Here is a 13,555-nt window from a genome sequence, read left to right as displayed (position 1 = left end):
TCTTCTGGAGGCTGAGCAGGCCTAGGTCCCTCAGCCCTTCCTCCCTCAGGAGAGAGACGCTCCAGTTCCTTAATCATATTTGTAGTTCTGCACCAGACCTGCTCCGGGAGCTCTGTGTCTCCTTTGTACCGAGGAGTTAGTGGTGAAGATTTGTTTGTGAGGACCAGGGGTAATGCAGAACTTTTCTCAGGATGCGCCTTTCCACGGCGAGCTGTGTCAGGGGAGGTTTAAGTTGGGTATCAGGAAAAGGTTCTTCACACAGAGCGTGGTTGAGCACTGGAACAGGCTCCCAGGGAAATCGTCACAGCACGAAACCTGACAGAGTTCGAGAAGCGTTTGGATAACGCTTGGAAAACATACACGGGTGTGATTCTTGGGGCTGCCCTGTGCAGGGCCAGGAGCTGAACCTGGATGACCGCTGCGGGTGGCTTCCAGCCCGGGACACGCCGTGATCCCGGCCCGGCCGGCACGCCTCCTACGCATGTGCGCTGCGTCGCCGCTCCCACGGGCGCGGGAGGGGCGGGGCGGTGACGCAGTGCGTGACGCGCGCGCCGGCCCGGGCACGCCCCCGCGCTCCTCCCCGCGGCCGCTCGCGCTCGCCGGGCCGGCGCGAGGCTGTCAGTCAGCCGGGCACCGCCGCCGCGCGCCAGCCGCCGCCGCGCGCCCTCCTTCCCGCCCTTCCCGCCGGGCTCGAGAGGACACACCGGGAGCGGCCATGAAGATCTGGAGCTCGGAGCACGTGTTCGGGTGAGGGGGCCGGGCGGGGGGGCCGGAGGGCGCGGCGAGACCCCGGCGCTTCACCGGACCGGGGCGAGCCGGGCCCCGCCGGGGTGACGGCAGAAATAGGAATGCTGCGAGCGCGGCCGAAAGAGGAGGAGGAGGGAGAATGGGAACGGGCCTCGGCGGTGCCGGTCCTGCATCGCCTCGAGCTCCTTCCTGCGCGGCTGGACGCCGCGCCTGGGCTTCTACCTCGGGAACAGCATTCCAACAGGGTGGAGCGGTAGAGCTGGCCCGACAGCGGGATGGTTTGATAAAGGACTGGGTGTTTAAGAAAAATAACTTTGACACTATAAATAAAAATAAATCCCAAACTACTGATGTAGTCGATGATATATTCCAAGAGGTATGGGCAGAGTGACTGTGTCCCTTAGCTTAGCCTCAGGTAGTGCCGCTGAGGTGCCCAGCAGCCAGCTCTCTAAGTGTTCTTTCCATCAGAGCTTTTCTGATTGGAACGTGGTTCTGACATCCAGTTCCACCTTCGTGTAACGAGGAAACAACAGGGGAAAGTATCAAGAGGTGTGTAACAAGCTGTCCCGGGAGCTGGCGTGGAGGGCTGAGCAGTGCCGGTGCAGCTCTGGGAATGCCACCGCCGATGACTCCCCTGCCACAGGTGTCCTAAAAGTCTTGAAGCCCGAAGAGCACCCTGGGGGATAGTTCGTAAAATATTTACAAAACATCCCAGATGTGTTGCTCTAAATTTCTTTAACTACCTCAACACAACTGAATTCCTTGCGCTGATGCAGGTACTCACTGCTCAACTTCAGCATTGGTCTGGTGTAAGTGAGCAGTGGTTTCTAACGGGAAATATCCGGCAGAGGCTGCTCGAGCGTGGCACAACTCCTGAGTTTGAGATGAGTATCTGTCACCTAGGGAATGCAAAAACTATTTTTATTTGACGTTTTCTCATCAAGGTCTGTGTTAGAACACCCCCATCTTATGGCGTAATGTGTGTGGGTGTAGATAGTTCATTTGAATGGTTAATAAAATATTGTTGTGCCTTATCAGATCTCTGACTCAATCCCTTAGGGACATTTAACAGAATTTTGTCATTTTCAGTTTGTATATCTTCTGTTGATGGAGGTGTATAGTCACTGAAGATGGAACAAGGAACAATCCTCCAGCTCTCCATCTGCTGCAGGAATTGAGGCCTCCTTCTTCTCCTACTTGCTCCGAAAAAGCTTTCTGACACTTTTCTTGTTAGAAAAAGAACTTATTTTTCCAACTTTCTGTTTGTTCTTGTAGTACTGTGATGTCAGTGCCCTTCTGTACCAGTCTATTTTAAGACTAAAATAAAATCCATTTAGGGCCCTAAGTGCAACTCTTAAGTACAAGTTGGCACCCCTAAGCCTTCTTAAGTTAGATACCAATTGTTGAATTTTTAAACATACCTTTAAAGGCTGTAAGGCTGTCATATTGGGACAGTCAGTTATTCTGAATGTAGAAATAATTAGGGACAGAATTTCTCTATTGGATCAAGTCCATGGTTTCTGTAGCCTCCTCTGTTTCAGAAGGAAATATCTGAAGTATTTCAAGAGCTGTGTAGACAGTCTGGCCTTGAGTAGCAGGACTGCTCCCATCCCAGGAGTTGGAGGTTATCAAAATTTGTTTCATAAAAACAGTTCTGAGTAGAGAATCCATAAGTGGAATTCATGCTAACAAGCTGCTGGAAGTGGTAGTGTAGGTGCAGATGCAAGGCTGTGAGCTGATGGGGTTTCTGAACATCTGTTTCTTTATTTTGAACTTCCCAGTCATCCTTTTTTTAGTACAATTTAATTTCACTTTAGCTTCTGTTCCTTCCTATAGCAAAAAAAAAAAAAAAAAAAAGCAATGATTTCCTCTTTAGTTTATTTGGTATGCTTAGAATTACAGAATTTATGGTGGAGTGGACTCCTAGAGGTCATCTAGTCCAGCCCTCTTCTCAAAGCAGGGCAAGCTTAAGTGTTAGGTCAGGTTGCTTTCCTGGTGGAGTTCTGGATTGAGCTGAGATTTCCACCATCTCTGTGGGCACTACTTGGAATGTCACTTCTGTCAGTGAGTGACTGTTGTCCCTTGCCTTCATTTTTCTTAGTCTTGCGTTAATAATTCCTTACTTCAGTCTGGAGAGAATTTATTTTGTCTTCTGTTTGTGTGTCAGTACTTTCTTATTGCCTTTCCAAGCATAACTGTATTCCAAAGGGACTTCTGGGAGCTATGAATGCATGTACCATATTGCACAACCTCTATCCTGATTCAGTATCATCTGAATGCTTGCGATTGAATACAGAATACTTACAGATACTCTCACCCCTTCCTTTTACAGACATCCCTGGGATACCGTGATCAAAGCTGCTATGAGGAAATACCCCAACCCCATGAATCCATGTGTGGTAGGAGTAGATGTCCTCGACAGGAGCCTGGATAACCAGGGGAGGTTGCACAGTCACCGTCTTCTGAGCACGGAGTGGGGATTGCCCAGTATTGTAAAAGCGGTACATTTTTGCAGCCTTCATTCTTTATTAAGGGTGTGATGCACTTCTATGTCATCCTCTGAATTGGAGCTGACTTCAAAGTAAAAGCTGAAATTTGTGTATGTCTGTAAATGCCTTCCAGGCTAGTCTGTGCCATGCTCTATGGCTGATACAATCTAGACAATGAAGTCTCACCACTGATCACAGTCCTCTGGTATCCATGAATTAATTACTTTGTATTTATTTGGGGTCACTGAGAACTTGGCATTTTTGTGTTTTAAGGTTCAGTTTGTTCGTTTGGTACTTAATGGGTTTTTTTCCCCTTTAGATATTAGGAACGAATAGAACACTGACTTACATTGAGGAACATTCCGTGGTAGATCCAGTGGAAAAAAAGATGGAGCTTTGCTCAACTAATGTGAGTGGTGACTTAAGAAGTTTCTGATAATTAGTTCTGGAAGTTGGATGTTTTGCTCTTAACATTTAGATTAGAAATATGTCCATGTCTATCATTAGAGGCAACAATTTACATGTCTTAGATGTGTCTTAGATTACTCCTTTTCTCTTTTTCTTCTTCTCATTATTTAAATACTTCATTATCAAACATTTGTGATTTTGTTTTTAATGCAAGATTATTTCTCAGAATGCATGTAAAATAGTTTGACTTTGAGGTGAATGAGTTCTGCCACTTCCAACAAAAGTTTTAATGTGAAATGCCTTTTTTGTAGAATGTAAATGAAATACTGTGCTATATTTTGGTATCCTGGGAACTCCTAACTCTCAGATTTAACATGGGGTTGTCTGTAGGAGGGCCTTGTCTCTGCACAAGAGACATTGTCTTTCCTGAGCATTAATTTTCTGTCTAGTCCAAGTGGTGTTGTGGTGGTCTGGAAGAGCCTCTCTGAATTGCCAGCCATAAATCAGACTTGACGTTCAGAGAAGGTGGTTGGTGTGTGAATGGGAACTTTGATATAATTTGATCAAGGATAGGAGACAGTGCATCATCCTTTATGGGTCTTTTTATTGACTGTGTTCTGGGTTTTATATTTTGTGTACACTATTTTGACATTAAATTGAGTGCTATTGAGTAGTGCTGCTGATAACAGAAAAATGAAAGGTGGGAAGTGAGGCTTTCAGCTCTGTTTTTGTTCTTAAGATTACACTCACAAACTTGGTGTCTGTTGACGAGAGACTGGTTTACACACCTCATCCAGAAAACCCGGAAAAGTAAGTAGAGATATTTGTGTGTGTCTTTGTGTCTAGGAGACAATTTGTTAGTCCAGTTCAGCTTAGGTGTTAACCTTTCTTTATTCCCTTACAGGACTGTGCTAACTCAAGAAGCAATTATTACTGTTAAAGGCATTAGCTTGAGCAGTTATCTGGAAAGCTTGATGGCAAACACAATATCTTCTAACGCCAGAAAGGTACATCTTTATTCTGTTTTCTCCCTCTCTCCCCCCACCCAATCATTCTTTTTTTTTGAAGCAGTAATTGCCATTGGTGTGTGTTGAATGTTATATTTAATTTCTCTAGGTTTTGTGCACAGTGTTTCAATAGATTTTTTTATAGAACCTCAGCGAGTAGAATCTAATTTCCCAAAGTATGAAAAAGTGTCACTACTAAATCTTTATTTTTCAACTAGAATTGCAGAGCAGAACAAGCAAGCTTCTGTGTGTATTCTACAGCTACAGATAGCATACAAACTTTATTAGTTGGGATTTGGTTTTTTTTGCTTTCCAAAGCAGTTTTTGCTTTTTAACCTCCTATTTCTAGGCGTTAATGCTAGTAGAGAATGTAATGTAACTTCACTTTCAGCCTTTATAATGTGGATTTACCAGTTAATACCAGCATATTTTCTATACTGCTTTTGTCAGTTGTTCTGGTTCCTATCCATCATTGAGCTGTCTCCTTGCCTTTGGCTGAAAGTAATGTAGTGTAAGCAGAGCATATTCTTTGGGGAGGTGAGACTATGCTGGCTCTCCTGGGTAACACTGCACTGACTCCTCTGTCCTGTGCTTGCCTTTTCTATTTGGCTTACAACCATGGAGCTGCTCTTCAGCACAGGCAGAGCTATAGGAGTGCTTATTCTTGGGCACTTTGTCCTGCAGTTCTTTGGGGAAGAAATGCAATTCCTAGAGAAGCATAGGCCTTGCTGCCTAACAGCAGGATGAGTGCTGTTAGGAGCTTGAGATTGGGTTCTGCATTGCTGGAGGGGTTCAGCACAGTGGGAATCTGGCCCAGGTAACTCCTGCTATGCCACAGATCCTGTGCTTTGGCTGGCCCTTCATCCCTGTGAGGGATGCTCCTTGACCAAGCCAGTGTAAGCCAACTTGGTAGGACCAGCTAGATCAGAGAGGAGAAAGCCTCCTTTTCCACCCTTCTGTGTGCTTCTCCTAAATTTAGAGGAAAACATGCTGAAGTCAGGGGATGGGGAACAAGTGATGGGTCACTTCTAGACACTGAAGAGTACATTTACCTAGCTGGGTGCTCTCTGTGTTTGTTTGAAATGGGAGGTATTTCAGTTAAATTACAGTTCTGTTCTGATCAGGTTTCCATTTAAATGTCTGTGTGGGGTGTATATTGAAAGATGGGAACAAACCCTGGCTCACAACCAAACTTCACGCTGACCAGGAGGTAGCAAAGCATTGTCTAGTTGTCTGGTGTGCCAGATCAAGTTAGGTACACTTAAAAATGCTGGCCAGATTCCTCTTGAGGCATCAGTTACATTTGTACATCTCTATTGAAGTCAGACATAACTGTAAATATTTCGTGGTACCTGTTGAGGTGTTGCCTGTGAGAGAGCTCAATTTCTTTTAAAGATTGTTCCATTCTGCCATTTTCAAGGGACACACTGGCTCAAAAGCTTCTTGGAAGTCAGAAAGATCTTCTTGTCCTGTGTATTTCACTGAAAAGTCTCTAGAGATTTTGAACTTGGCAGGAATTTGTAATTGCTGTTACCAACTCTTTCTTTGCTAGCCAGTACCTACTGTGCTACTACCAGCTCTTCTTGCATGCTGTGCTGTGCCTCTGTGCTCTAAGCACTCCTCTTAAACTTCATGACAGTTACTGAAAAATGGTTTTTTGTTCTGAAGAAATAGGGATTTTTGAGATTTTGTTCTGAGGTAGCAGTGGCAGGTGATGCATTATCATTTTTAATGATGATGAAAAAATAATTTGCCATTTGTTGTAAATATTTTTGTGTTACTCTAGGGGTGGGATGCTATTGAGTGGATAATTCAAAATTCTGAAAGTGCTCTAAGCTAGCAGTTCTCCACACCTGCAGTTTGTACTAACTAGTGGTAATGCCAGCATTCTTCTTCTTGGTACAGCATTTCAGCTTTCTAGCAAATATGTGCATGGATTGTTGTCACGTGGATTTCATAAATTGCCCTGCATGTCTGTTTTACACACATTGCATACAGGAATGGCAGACGTGTTCACTGCACTGCCGTTGTAGAGGGTGAGCGTAGCCCCGGTCCAGGCTGGATCCATTATCCCGTGGTTGTGCCACTGGGCAGCCAACTTGCTGCAGCCATGTCTTGTGCCACAGTCTTGCTTATGGCTTGAAGACTGCAGACAACTAGGGATGTGAAGGAGTCCTTCTACCACATGTTTGATCTGGTCCTAGTTTCTGTGATTTCAGTATATAAAGCTGGTATCTCAAGAAAATAATAAATTTGCCAGTGAGTGGAATTGGCATTATAAAAATGAAACAGAACTGTGTTTTGAGGGTATAAAATTGATTTCTTGAAACAGGTTGCCTGACAGGGGTAATCTTTTGCATAGCGGAATTGTATTTGCTTTTCTTCTGCCTGAGGAATGTTGTTGCCCTTCTGAGGAAATCTGTGCAAAGCTTGAAGCTGTCAGGATGCCAGACTGTTCCTGCTTTTCATTGGTCTTGTAGTCATATTCATGTTGGTATGACATGTCCCTGAAGTGATGTGACTATGAACAAATCTGAGCTCAGGGTTGAGAGAACTGAGTGTATTTGCCTCTGTGAGATCTCTGTGCAGGTGGTTTTCCTTCCACTAGTCAGTGTAGCCTGTCCCTGTCATTCCTGTATTGGCTTCTGCTTCAACCAATAAGATTTCTTAAAATGAAAGAAATCCATTTTGCTGCTTTTCCTAGTTAAGAAAGTTGGGCTTTTTACACTGCTTACTTTGAGATCTGTGTATGCCATGAGTGTTTGCTTTTACATTCTCATTCCACTAAGCTTTTATGGCTGTTTTTCTGGAAAACATCAACTGCAAAGGCTCAGCACTTATCAGTCACTTAAGCTCTACCAACAACCTTCATACACAGCGCTTGTTCTGCCAGACACGTCATGCTGCTGACACCTGCAATAATGAATAACACAACGTGCATGCCTGGGGATGAGTGTGCTTGCTTAATGACTTAATGCAGAACTTGTTGTACAGTATGAGACTTTATAGGCAGTCCTCTGTCAGATTTTTTCTGGTAACTGGGTAGTTTCATGGCACTTGGAGGCTTTGCATCTGGTTGAGATTTCTAACTTAATTTCCTGTGCAGAATGTTCCTGAAGTCTTCCTTGTGAGTTTATTCTTAGCTGCAAAATATGGCATATAGTATATGCAGGTCTAAGGAGATAGACACAGACTTACGTACTCTCAAAAACTGAAGGAAATATCTTGGTGCTCCAGTTGAATGTCATAGAATTTTTTTATTAATTTATCTCATCAACAAAGATATCGAGTAAAACACAATGATGTGATTGTTTCAAGTCAGGGCATGAAAAGAATCTCAGTGTTTTTCTCCTAAGTGTTTCCTATGGCAGGGGTGTTTGACCTCTTGACAAGTCTTCTTTGATCTATATAACAAATATAACATCCAAGTTGTTGCTGTCCCAGTTCTCTGTGCCTGTGTCACCTCAGAGAGGATATTCAAACCTGACTTTTAAATGACCAAATGCCTGCTTACTGAAAGATGATTCCCCTCCCTGCCCCGCACTTTTTCCTTATGGAGCGCTCCTCTCGGTTAATTCATAGCTAGTTACAACTTGTTGCTGTGCATTAGCCTGCCCGGGTCTGGGTGATTTTATTTGTGCTTTGCTGGCATTCCCAGGTCTTCCACAGTGGAGAAGGTGGAAGTTACCACCTGCTGAAGAACAGTCACTTTGGTGCTCAAATGGAAGGAGCTCAGAAGTTAAATCATCCCTTCTAAAGTCTTTTATCAGCAACCCGTACTTAAAGTGGACAATTTCAATAATGCTTTCTTGAATATTATTAGTATCTTTTAAAGGCATCTCTTGAACTAATTAACTTAAGCATCCTAGTTCTTGAGGTAGTTTGAGGTGGAGCTGAATCTCGCTTTCTGAGCCTTGACCAAGAGCAGAGCACTTTATTGTGATACCTGGATGACTTTTCTCAGTTTAAGGACTGCCTGACAGTGCAGAAGTAACAATTACTGTTTATTCTATGAGTCCCTGGAATATGGAAAACCCAAAGAGAAACCATGTCAGCCTTTCACTGACCTTATTGAGGGTCCTGAGACAACTGTGCTCCTATTCATAGCAAAACTTCATTTCTTTTCATATTATTCCAGATCCGTGTTTCTAGCCTGGAAGAAAAAAAAATCCTTCAGCTTTGTTCTGACATTCTTTTTTCCTTAGGTTTTCAAAGCTGCTTATGCAGATTTTTGTTCATGCTTAATGGTTTATAAAGGACAACAGCAAGTTCTGGACACTATGAGGTTTCTGTGCACTTTATCACCTTTAATGCATACAACAAAATTAGCACATCACAGTTTGGAACAAAACTTTGTGTGTGGAGGAAGGTGTGCTCCTCCTTTCTATCAGTTCTCTGCAGAAGGCTTGAACACTGGCTCCCCTGAACATTTATGACTTTTTGGGCTCAAACCCTTACCTCCAGAATTCTAGACTTGGCCAGAACCATGTGGCTCCCACTTACTGCTCTCCACTGTTTGCACTTCTTATTCTTAGTAGAGTAGTAGAAGGGAATGTCTCTTGGCTTCTCTTTAAGTGAAAAAAGGCCAGGTATTTTCCTGGTCGGATCCCATCTGCTTGCTTTGGCAAAAGCTGCTATTCTGAGACTGCAGAGCTCTAAAATATTGACTTTTGTTTAGTTAAAGTCCTTCTCTTTATTTTCTTGGCTGTGTTGTGCTGCTGGCTGCATCTCATGGTCATCGGGGTGCAGCTGCTGCAGGGTCTTCTTAAGGTAAAAGGTTTTTGACAGGCTTATTGTCCTGGGTTCTCCAGCTCTTACTGAAGCAATGGCTGTCAGTTCCAAGCTTGAGGCATTTCCATACCTTGATATGAAATGTGCAGCTCTAGTCTCTAATTAGTCTGGTTTAGATGCTGAAAAGTTGCTGTGTACAAATACAGAATTCACTCTGAGTCCACTTCTGAACTCTTGATAGATCGCTTAGCTGCTACTTCATAGCGCACTTGGAAGACTTTCTTTGTCCTGGATCTTCTCAAAAACTCTCCATATAACTCGTCAAACTGCGACACTTGGCTAATGAAACTGAGAACAATACCTGGATTTTGCCATAAATCTGCTGATACTCTTTGGGTGGTGGGAGCAGCAAACAGCAAAAAGAGCAAATCTCTTAGGTGAGGAAGCTTGACTGCTGAATTAGGCCTTCTGCCTCGGCGTGCTGCTGGGAGCTCACACCGGCATTGCGTTTGCTTCTGGCTTAGAAATGCCTTTGCAGTGAAGTTTCCATAAGAAGATGCTAAGAAATCATCAGTATAATCTGGTATCAAACTATGCAGGGCATGGCATTGATTTTAAAAGAAGTTTCATGTCTGACAGAGGAAGAACTATAGAAACATGAGCAGTGGTGGTGTGTCTGTTCTGATCCTAAATTCTGGTATTTTTCTGGCAGGGTCGGGATGCCCTGGAGTGGGTGATCAGCAAACTAAACACAGAACTGGAGGAGCTGAAGTCCACGCGCGAGGGGATCAAACCAGCCATGGCAGCAGCGTCCACGGAAAAATAAAGCCAAATATTTGGGTTCACCAAATAAAACCAAGTAACTGACAGAAAAGTCTTATTTTTCAGACTGCTCTGTAGAGCTCCCTCCCAAGGCTGATCTGCAGAGGTTTTGTACATTTATAAGAATACTGGATCAGCGGACAAGTAACCTCATCCATCATCTCCACAGCAGCTCTTGTTGCCTACTGAAGATTAAATTGACCTGCAGATGCTCTTTTCATTTGAACAATTTATGTTTAACACTGGAAACAAAACATTTAGCCCATTTAAAACAGCCTAAATGTGCCTTTTTAAACAAAGGTAGAGGGCATGTTATATTTACACCATCTCAAACTGAAAAACTTGAAAAGAATGCACGTGTGGGATTAAGGATTTTCCATGTGAACTTTTGTTCTGTGAAGGGCTGATAGGTCCTAGAGCACTGAATTTTGTCTGGTTTGTAATCTGATAATGTCTTATGGCCAGTTAAAGGGAACTACATGAGTCAGAACATGATACTGTAGAATTTGATATTTATCTAGAGGATCATCTTGAAAGGCTACATCTGGTGTGGAGCTAACTCTTAGGTTGTTTAAATGTGCTGCCTGAACAAGACACACTTTACCTCTTAGATGTTTGTATCCAAACAAAGATAAAGTTTCTATTGGTGTTAATAGCCTAAAATAGTTTTTCTGGTGGGGACAAGGGTATAATTTATTTTCCTATTTATTAATTTGTCCTAGTTCCTCCCCTCCCTATGAGGACAGGAGTAGTGATTACTGGAAGGTGCTGGAAATCTCTAAGAAGGGTAATTGAATGCTACTGGAATTAAGAGACTGTGCTGTTCCACTGGTCCTTGCTCTTCACATCATGTCTTAACTGAGGGAGAAGTTGATGCAGTAACCAGAAGAGTTGAAATGAGAGATGAGCAGAAAATTTTAAATCCAAATGATAAGGCTTCATAAGGAGAAACTTTTCATTCCCTGAATGGAGAAAACAACAGTACAAGAGCAAAAAATGGACTCTCCTTTGTGAGTGCTTTCTGTTGACTACCAGTGTAACCAAACCTTTTCAACACTTTTCCACATGGGTACAAAATGGGTTTAAAATCCTTTTAAATGCTTCTCATTGTCTGGAAAAATACTTCAGTAACTGCAGAAACGGTTTCCTATTAAATAAGCATAAATGTATATTGGTAATGAGTGTAGCTGTGTCTGATGTTTACAGAATTGTCATGTTTGATCCAGATGTAGTATATGTTTCTCAGACAGAACCCTCTGTTGGAGCATTTTAACTTTTTGGTGTGCACACAAAATGAAATAAGTGTTGCAAGGATGTTTACTTGTTCAAATGGCAAGCATGTGCTCAGGAAGCTGTTAAAGAGCATGAGTAACTTCTGAAAAAATAGAAGAGTAAAATGTTGGTCACTGTTTTGATCTGATAATTTTAAGGTGTTTGTAGCTTAAGGGAATTTTCAGCATTCATATTCTGGTTAGTTTGAAAGTAAACTTTAATTTGGGTGTAACTAAATTACATGATCCTAATGAATAAACCTACCTAAAAAAATATATCTATTAGTTGAATGCAATTAAATTAATAGTAAATATTTACATTGCTCTTTTTATGTGGACCTAAAGTCCTTCCTATTTTGGAACAGAAATTTAGACCTTAAAGCAGCCTCTGTCTGGAAGATACACTGGATAGCTTTGGTGCAGGTCAGTTGTTGTCCCCTTCTCAGAAGTGATCGCACTTCCTGGGTGAGGAACACTGAAGATGTTCTAGTCCTGGTGCTGTTCTGCTAGGAAGGGGAGGGCAGCTATGGCAGAGCTCTGCACAAAAGAAGGGAATAGTTGGTGGTGTGTGCACATTTGGAAACCTGTGCTGCAGCAGTTCCATAGATGCCTACTGGAGGTGGTGAGACCGTGACTGTCCACAGGGCCAGGAAAGCCTTTGGAGAGGTTCATGTATTGCTTTTGTGTGGGAGAAGAGTTGTCTGAAGCTGCTTCTTGCATCAGAAATGAAATATTTGCTTAGTGTTGTCTTAAGGCTGGCTGACTTGAGCATAGCACTTCCAGCGCTGGCTTCCCAGAAAAGTCACCACAGGCTCTCTGGAGCCGAACTCCTCTGCCACACCCTAAGGTTGGTACCAATGACACATCAGTTTTCTGGGTTACTTCCTTGACACTTTGTCTCCTTCTTGCAGGAACTAATCCCTATCTGCTTCTGTTGCAGCATCTCCTTTCTGTTTCATTCCCTGCTGGTTTTGGGCTGCTTTCCTCCACCATTTCCTGCCACTTAGTAACTATGTGGCTAAATGCTTGGTTTTTCAATCTTGTCTGCTGCTCCACTTGCCAGGCACCTTTCCTACCTGTGCTCAGTCCTCTCCTGCTTTTCTCTAGGCTAAAGGAGAGCAGGGAAGCTTTGGGTAGGAAAAGGATTACTTTCTTCCCAAGGCCCATTTGTCACTCAGCTGCCTCTCGTCTCGGGTGGCTGCCAGTTGTGTATCCATGGGATGACTGATCTTCCTGCGGATGCTCATTTTGCCAGTGTGTAGAAAGGACCTTGCAGGGGTCACACTGGGATGAGGTGGGCTCCAGTGTTTAGCAGATGAAGTGGTTCCTAATTTCCCATAAGCTTTCCTGGGCAGTTTTTACCCTTCTGCTCTCTGCCTGTATTGTTTGCATATGGGGCTTCCATCCTTCTCCCTAGGTCATGTGATTGATCAGATCAATGGGATCCAGTGGGATCTCTAGCTGTCTGTGCTGTGCATAACACTGTTTTTGAAGCATCCCAGTTCCCATTCCCGTTCTTAGACTGTTACAGTCTGAGTTGGCCCTTGAGGCAAAAAACACCCTGCCTTTGGAATTGTTTATTTTTGGCTGCTCCTTAGAGAAACTCGTCCATCTTTTCTTTCTTTACTGGAAATGGCTAAAAAATATTTCTGAAGTCGGTTTTATGTCAGGTGCATTGACTGAGGTGTCTCAAAGACAGAAAGCTGCATGTGAAGGAAAGTGTTAGGCTGCTTGTGGGAGCAGCAGAGTGCAGCTTTTTGGATTGGAGCAGGAGGAAAAGTATGTAGGAGGAAAAAAAATGTGTAAAGCAGAATTGGTGTTAAGTCAGCACTCATTTACTTGGAGGGATCTTGAAGTGCTGGGGACCAAGCAGAAGAAAGCCCAGTGCTTGTAACTGTTGATTAATAGGTAGCAAGTGCCATCTTGAGTAAGAATCCTACACTCTGAGAGTTGAAAGCAGAACTGAAGTAGGATTTTGTGAGAGGGAGGGTGTTTGCAGCAGTTGTTCAAGCTGCAGTTTGTTTTTTCTCAGCTGCTGGGTTGCAATTCAAGGGAAACGGAGTGGGGTGTGTGATGTAGG

At 43.4% G+C, this 13,555-nt stretch overlaps 1 protein-coding gene across 1 annotated transcript; it reads left to right on the top strand.

The window, feature by feature from the left end:
- The first annotated feature begins 586 nt into the window (after positions 1–586).
- Positions 587–11,793, top strand: PRELID3A (PRELI domain containing 3A). Its single transcript, XM_069004399.1, has 6 exons — positions 587–747; positions 3,080–3,248; positions 3,556–3,645; positions 4,384–4,454; positions 4,549–4,651; positions 10,095–11,793. Exons 1-6 carry the CDS (start codon positions 716–718, stop codon positions 10,206–10,208), a joined length of 579 nt encoding a protein of 192 aa, XP_068860500.1. The 5' UTR covers positions 587–715; the 3' UTR covers positions 10,209–11,793.
- Positions 11,794–13,555: the final 1,762 nt, after the last annotated feature.

The sequence above is a fragment of the Aphelocoma coerulescens genome, chromosome 2 (assembly GCF_041296385.1).
Source record: "Aphelocoma coerulescens isolate FSJ_1873_10779 chromosome 2, UR_Acoe_1.0, whole genome shotgun sequence".
NCBI classification, from domain to species: domain Eukaryota; kingdom Metazoa; phylum Chordata; class Aves; order Passeriformes; family Corvidae; genus Aphelocoma; species Aphelocoma coerulescens.
This window is presented reverse-complemented; position numbering and strand designations above follow the sequence as displayed.

Bases quoted from the DNA above. Each gene is read 5' to 3' on its own strand.
- PRELID3A (XM_069004399.1), top strand. From the start codon at position 716: ATGAAGATCTGGAGCTCGGAGCACGTGTTCGG. The intron at 748-3,079 runs GTGAGGGGGCCG...TTCCTTTTACAG, and splicing joins AGCTCGGAGCACGTGTTCGG to ACATCCCTGGGATACCGTGA. The intron at 4,455-4,548 runs GTAAGTAGAGAT...ATTCCCTTACAG, and splicing joins CATCCAGAAAACCCGGAAAA to GACTGTGCTAACTCAAGAAG.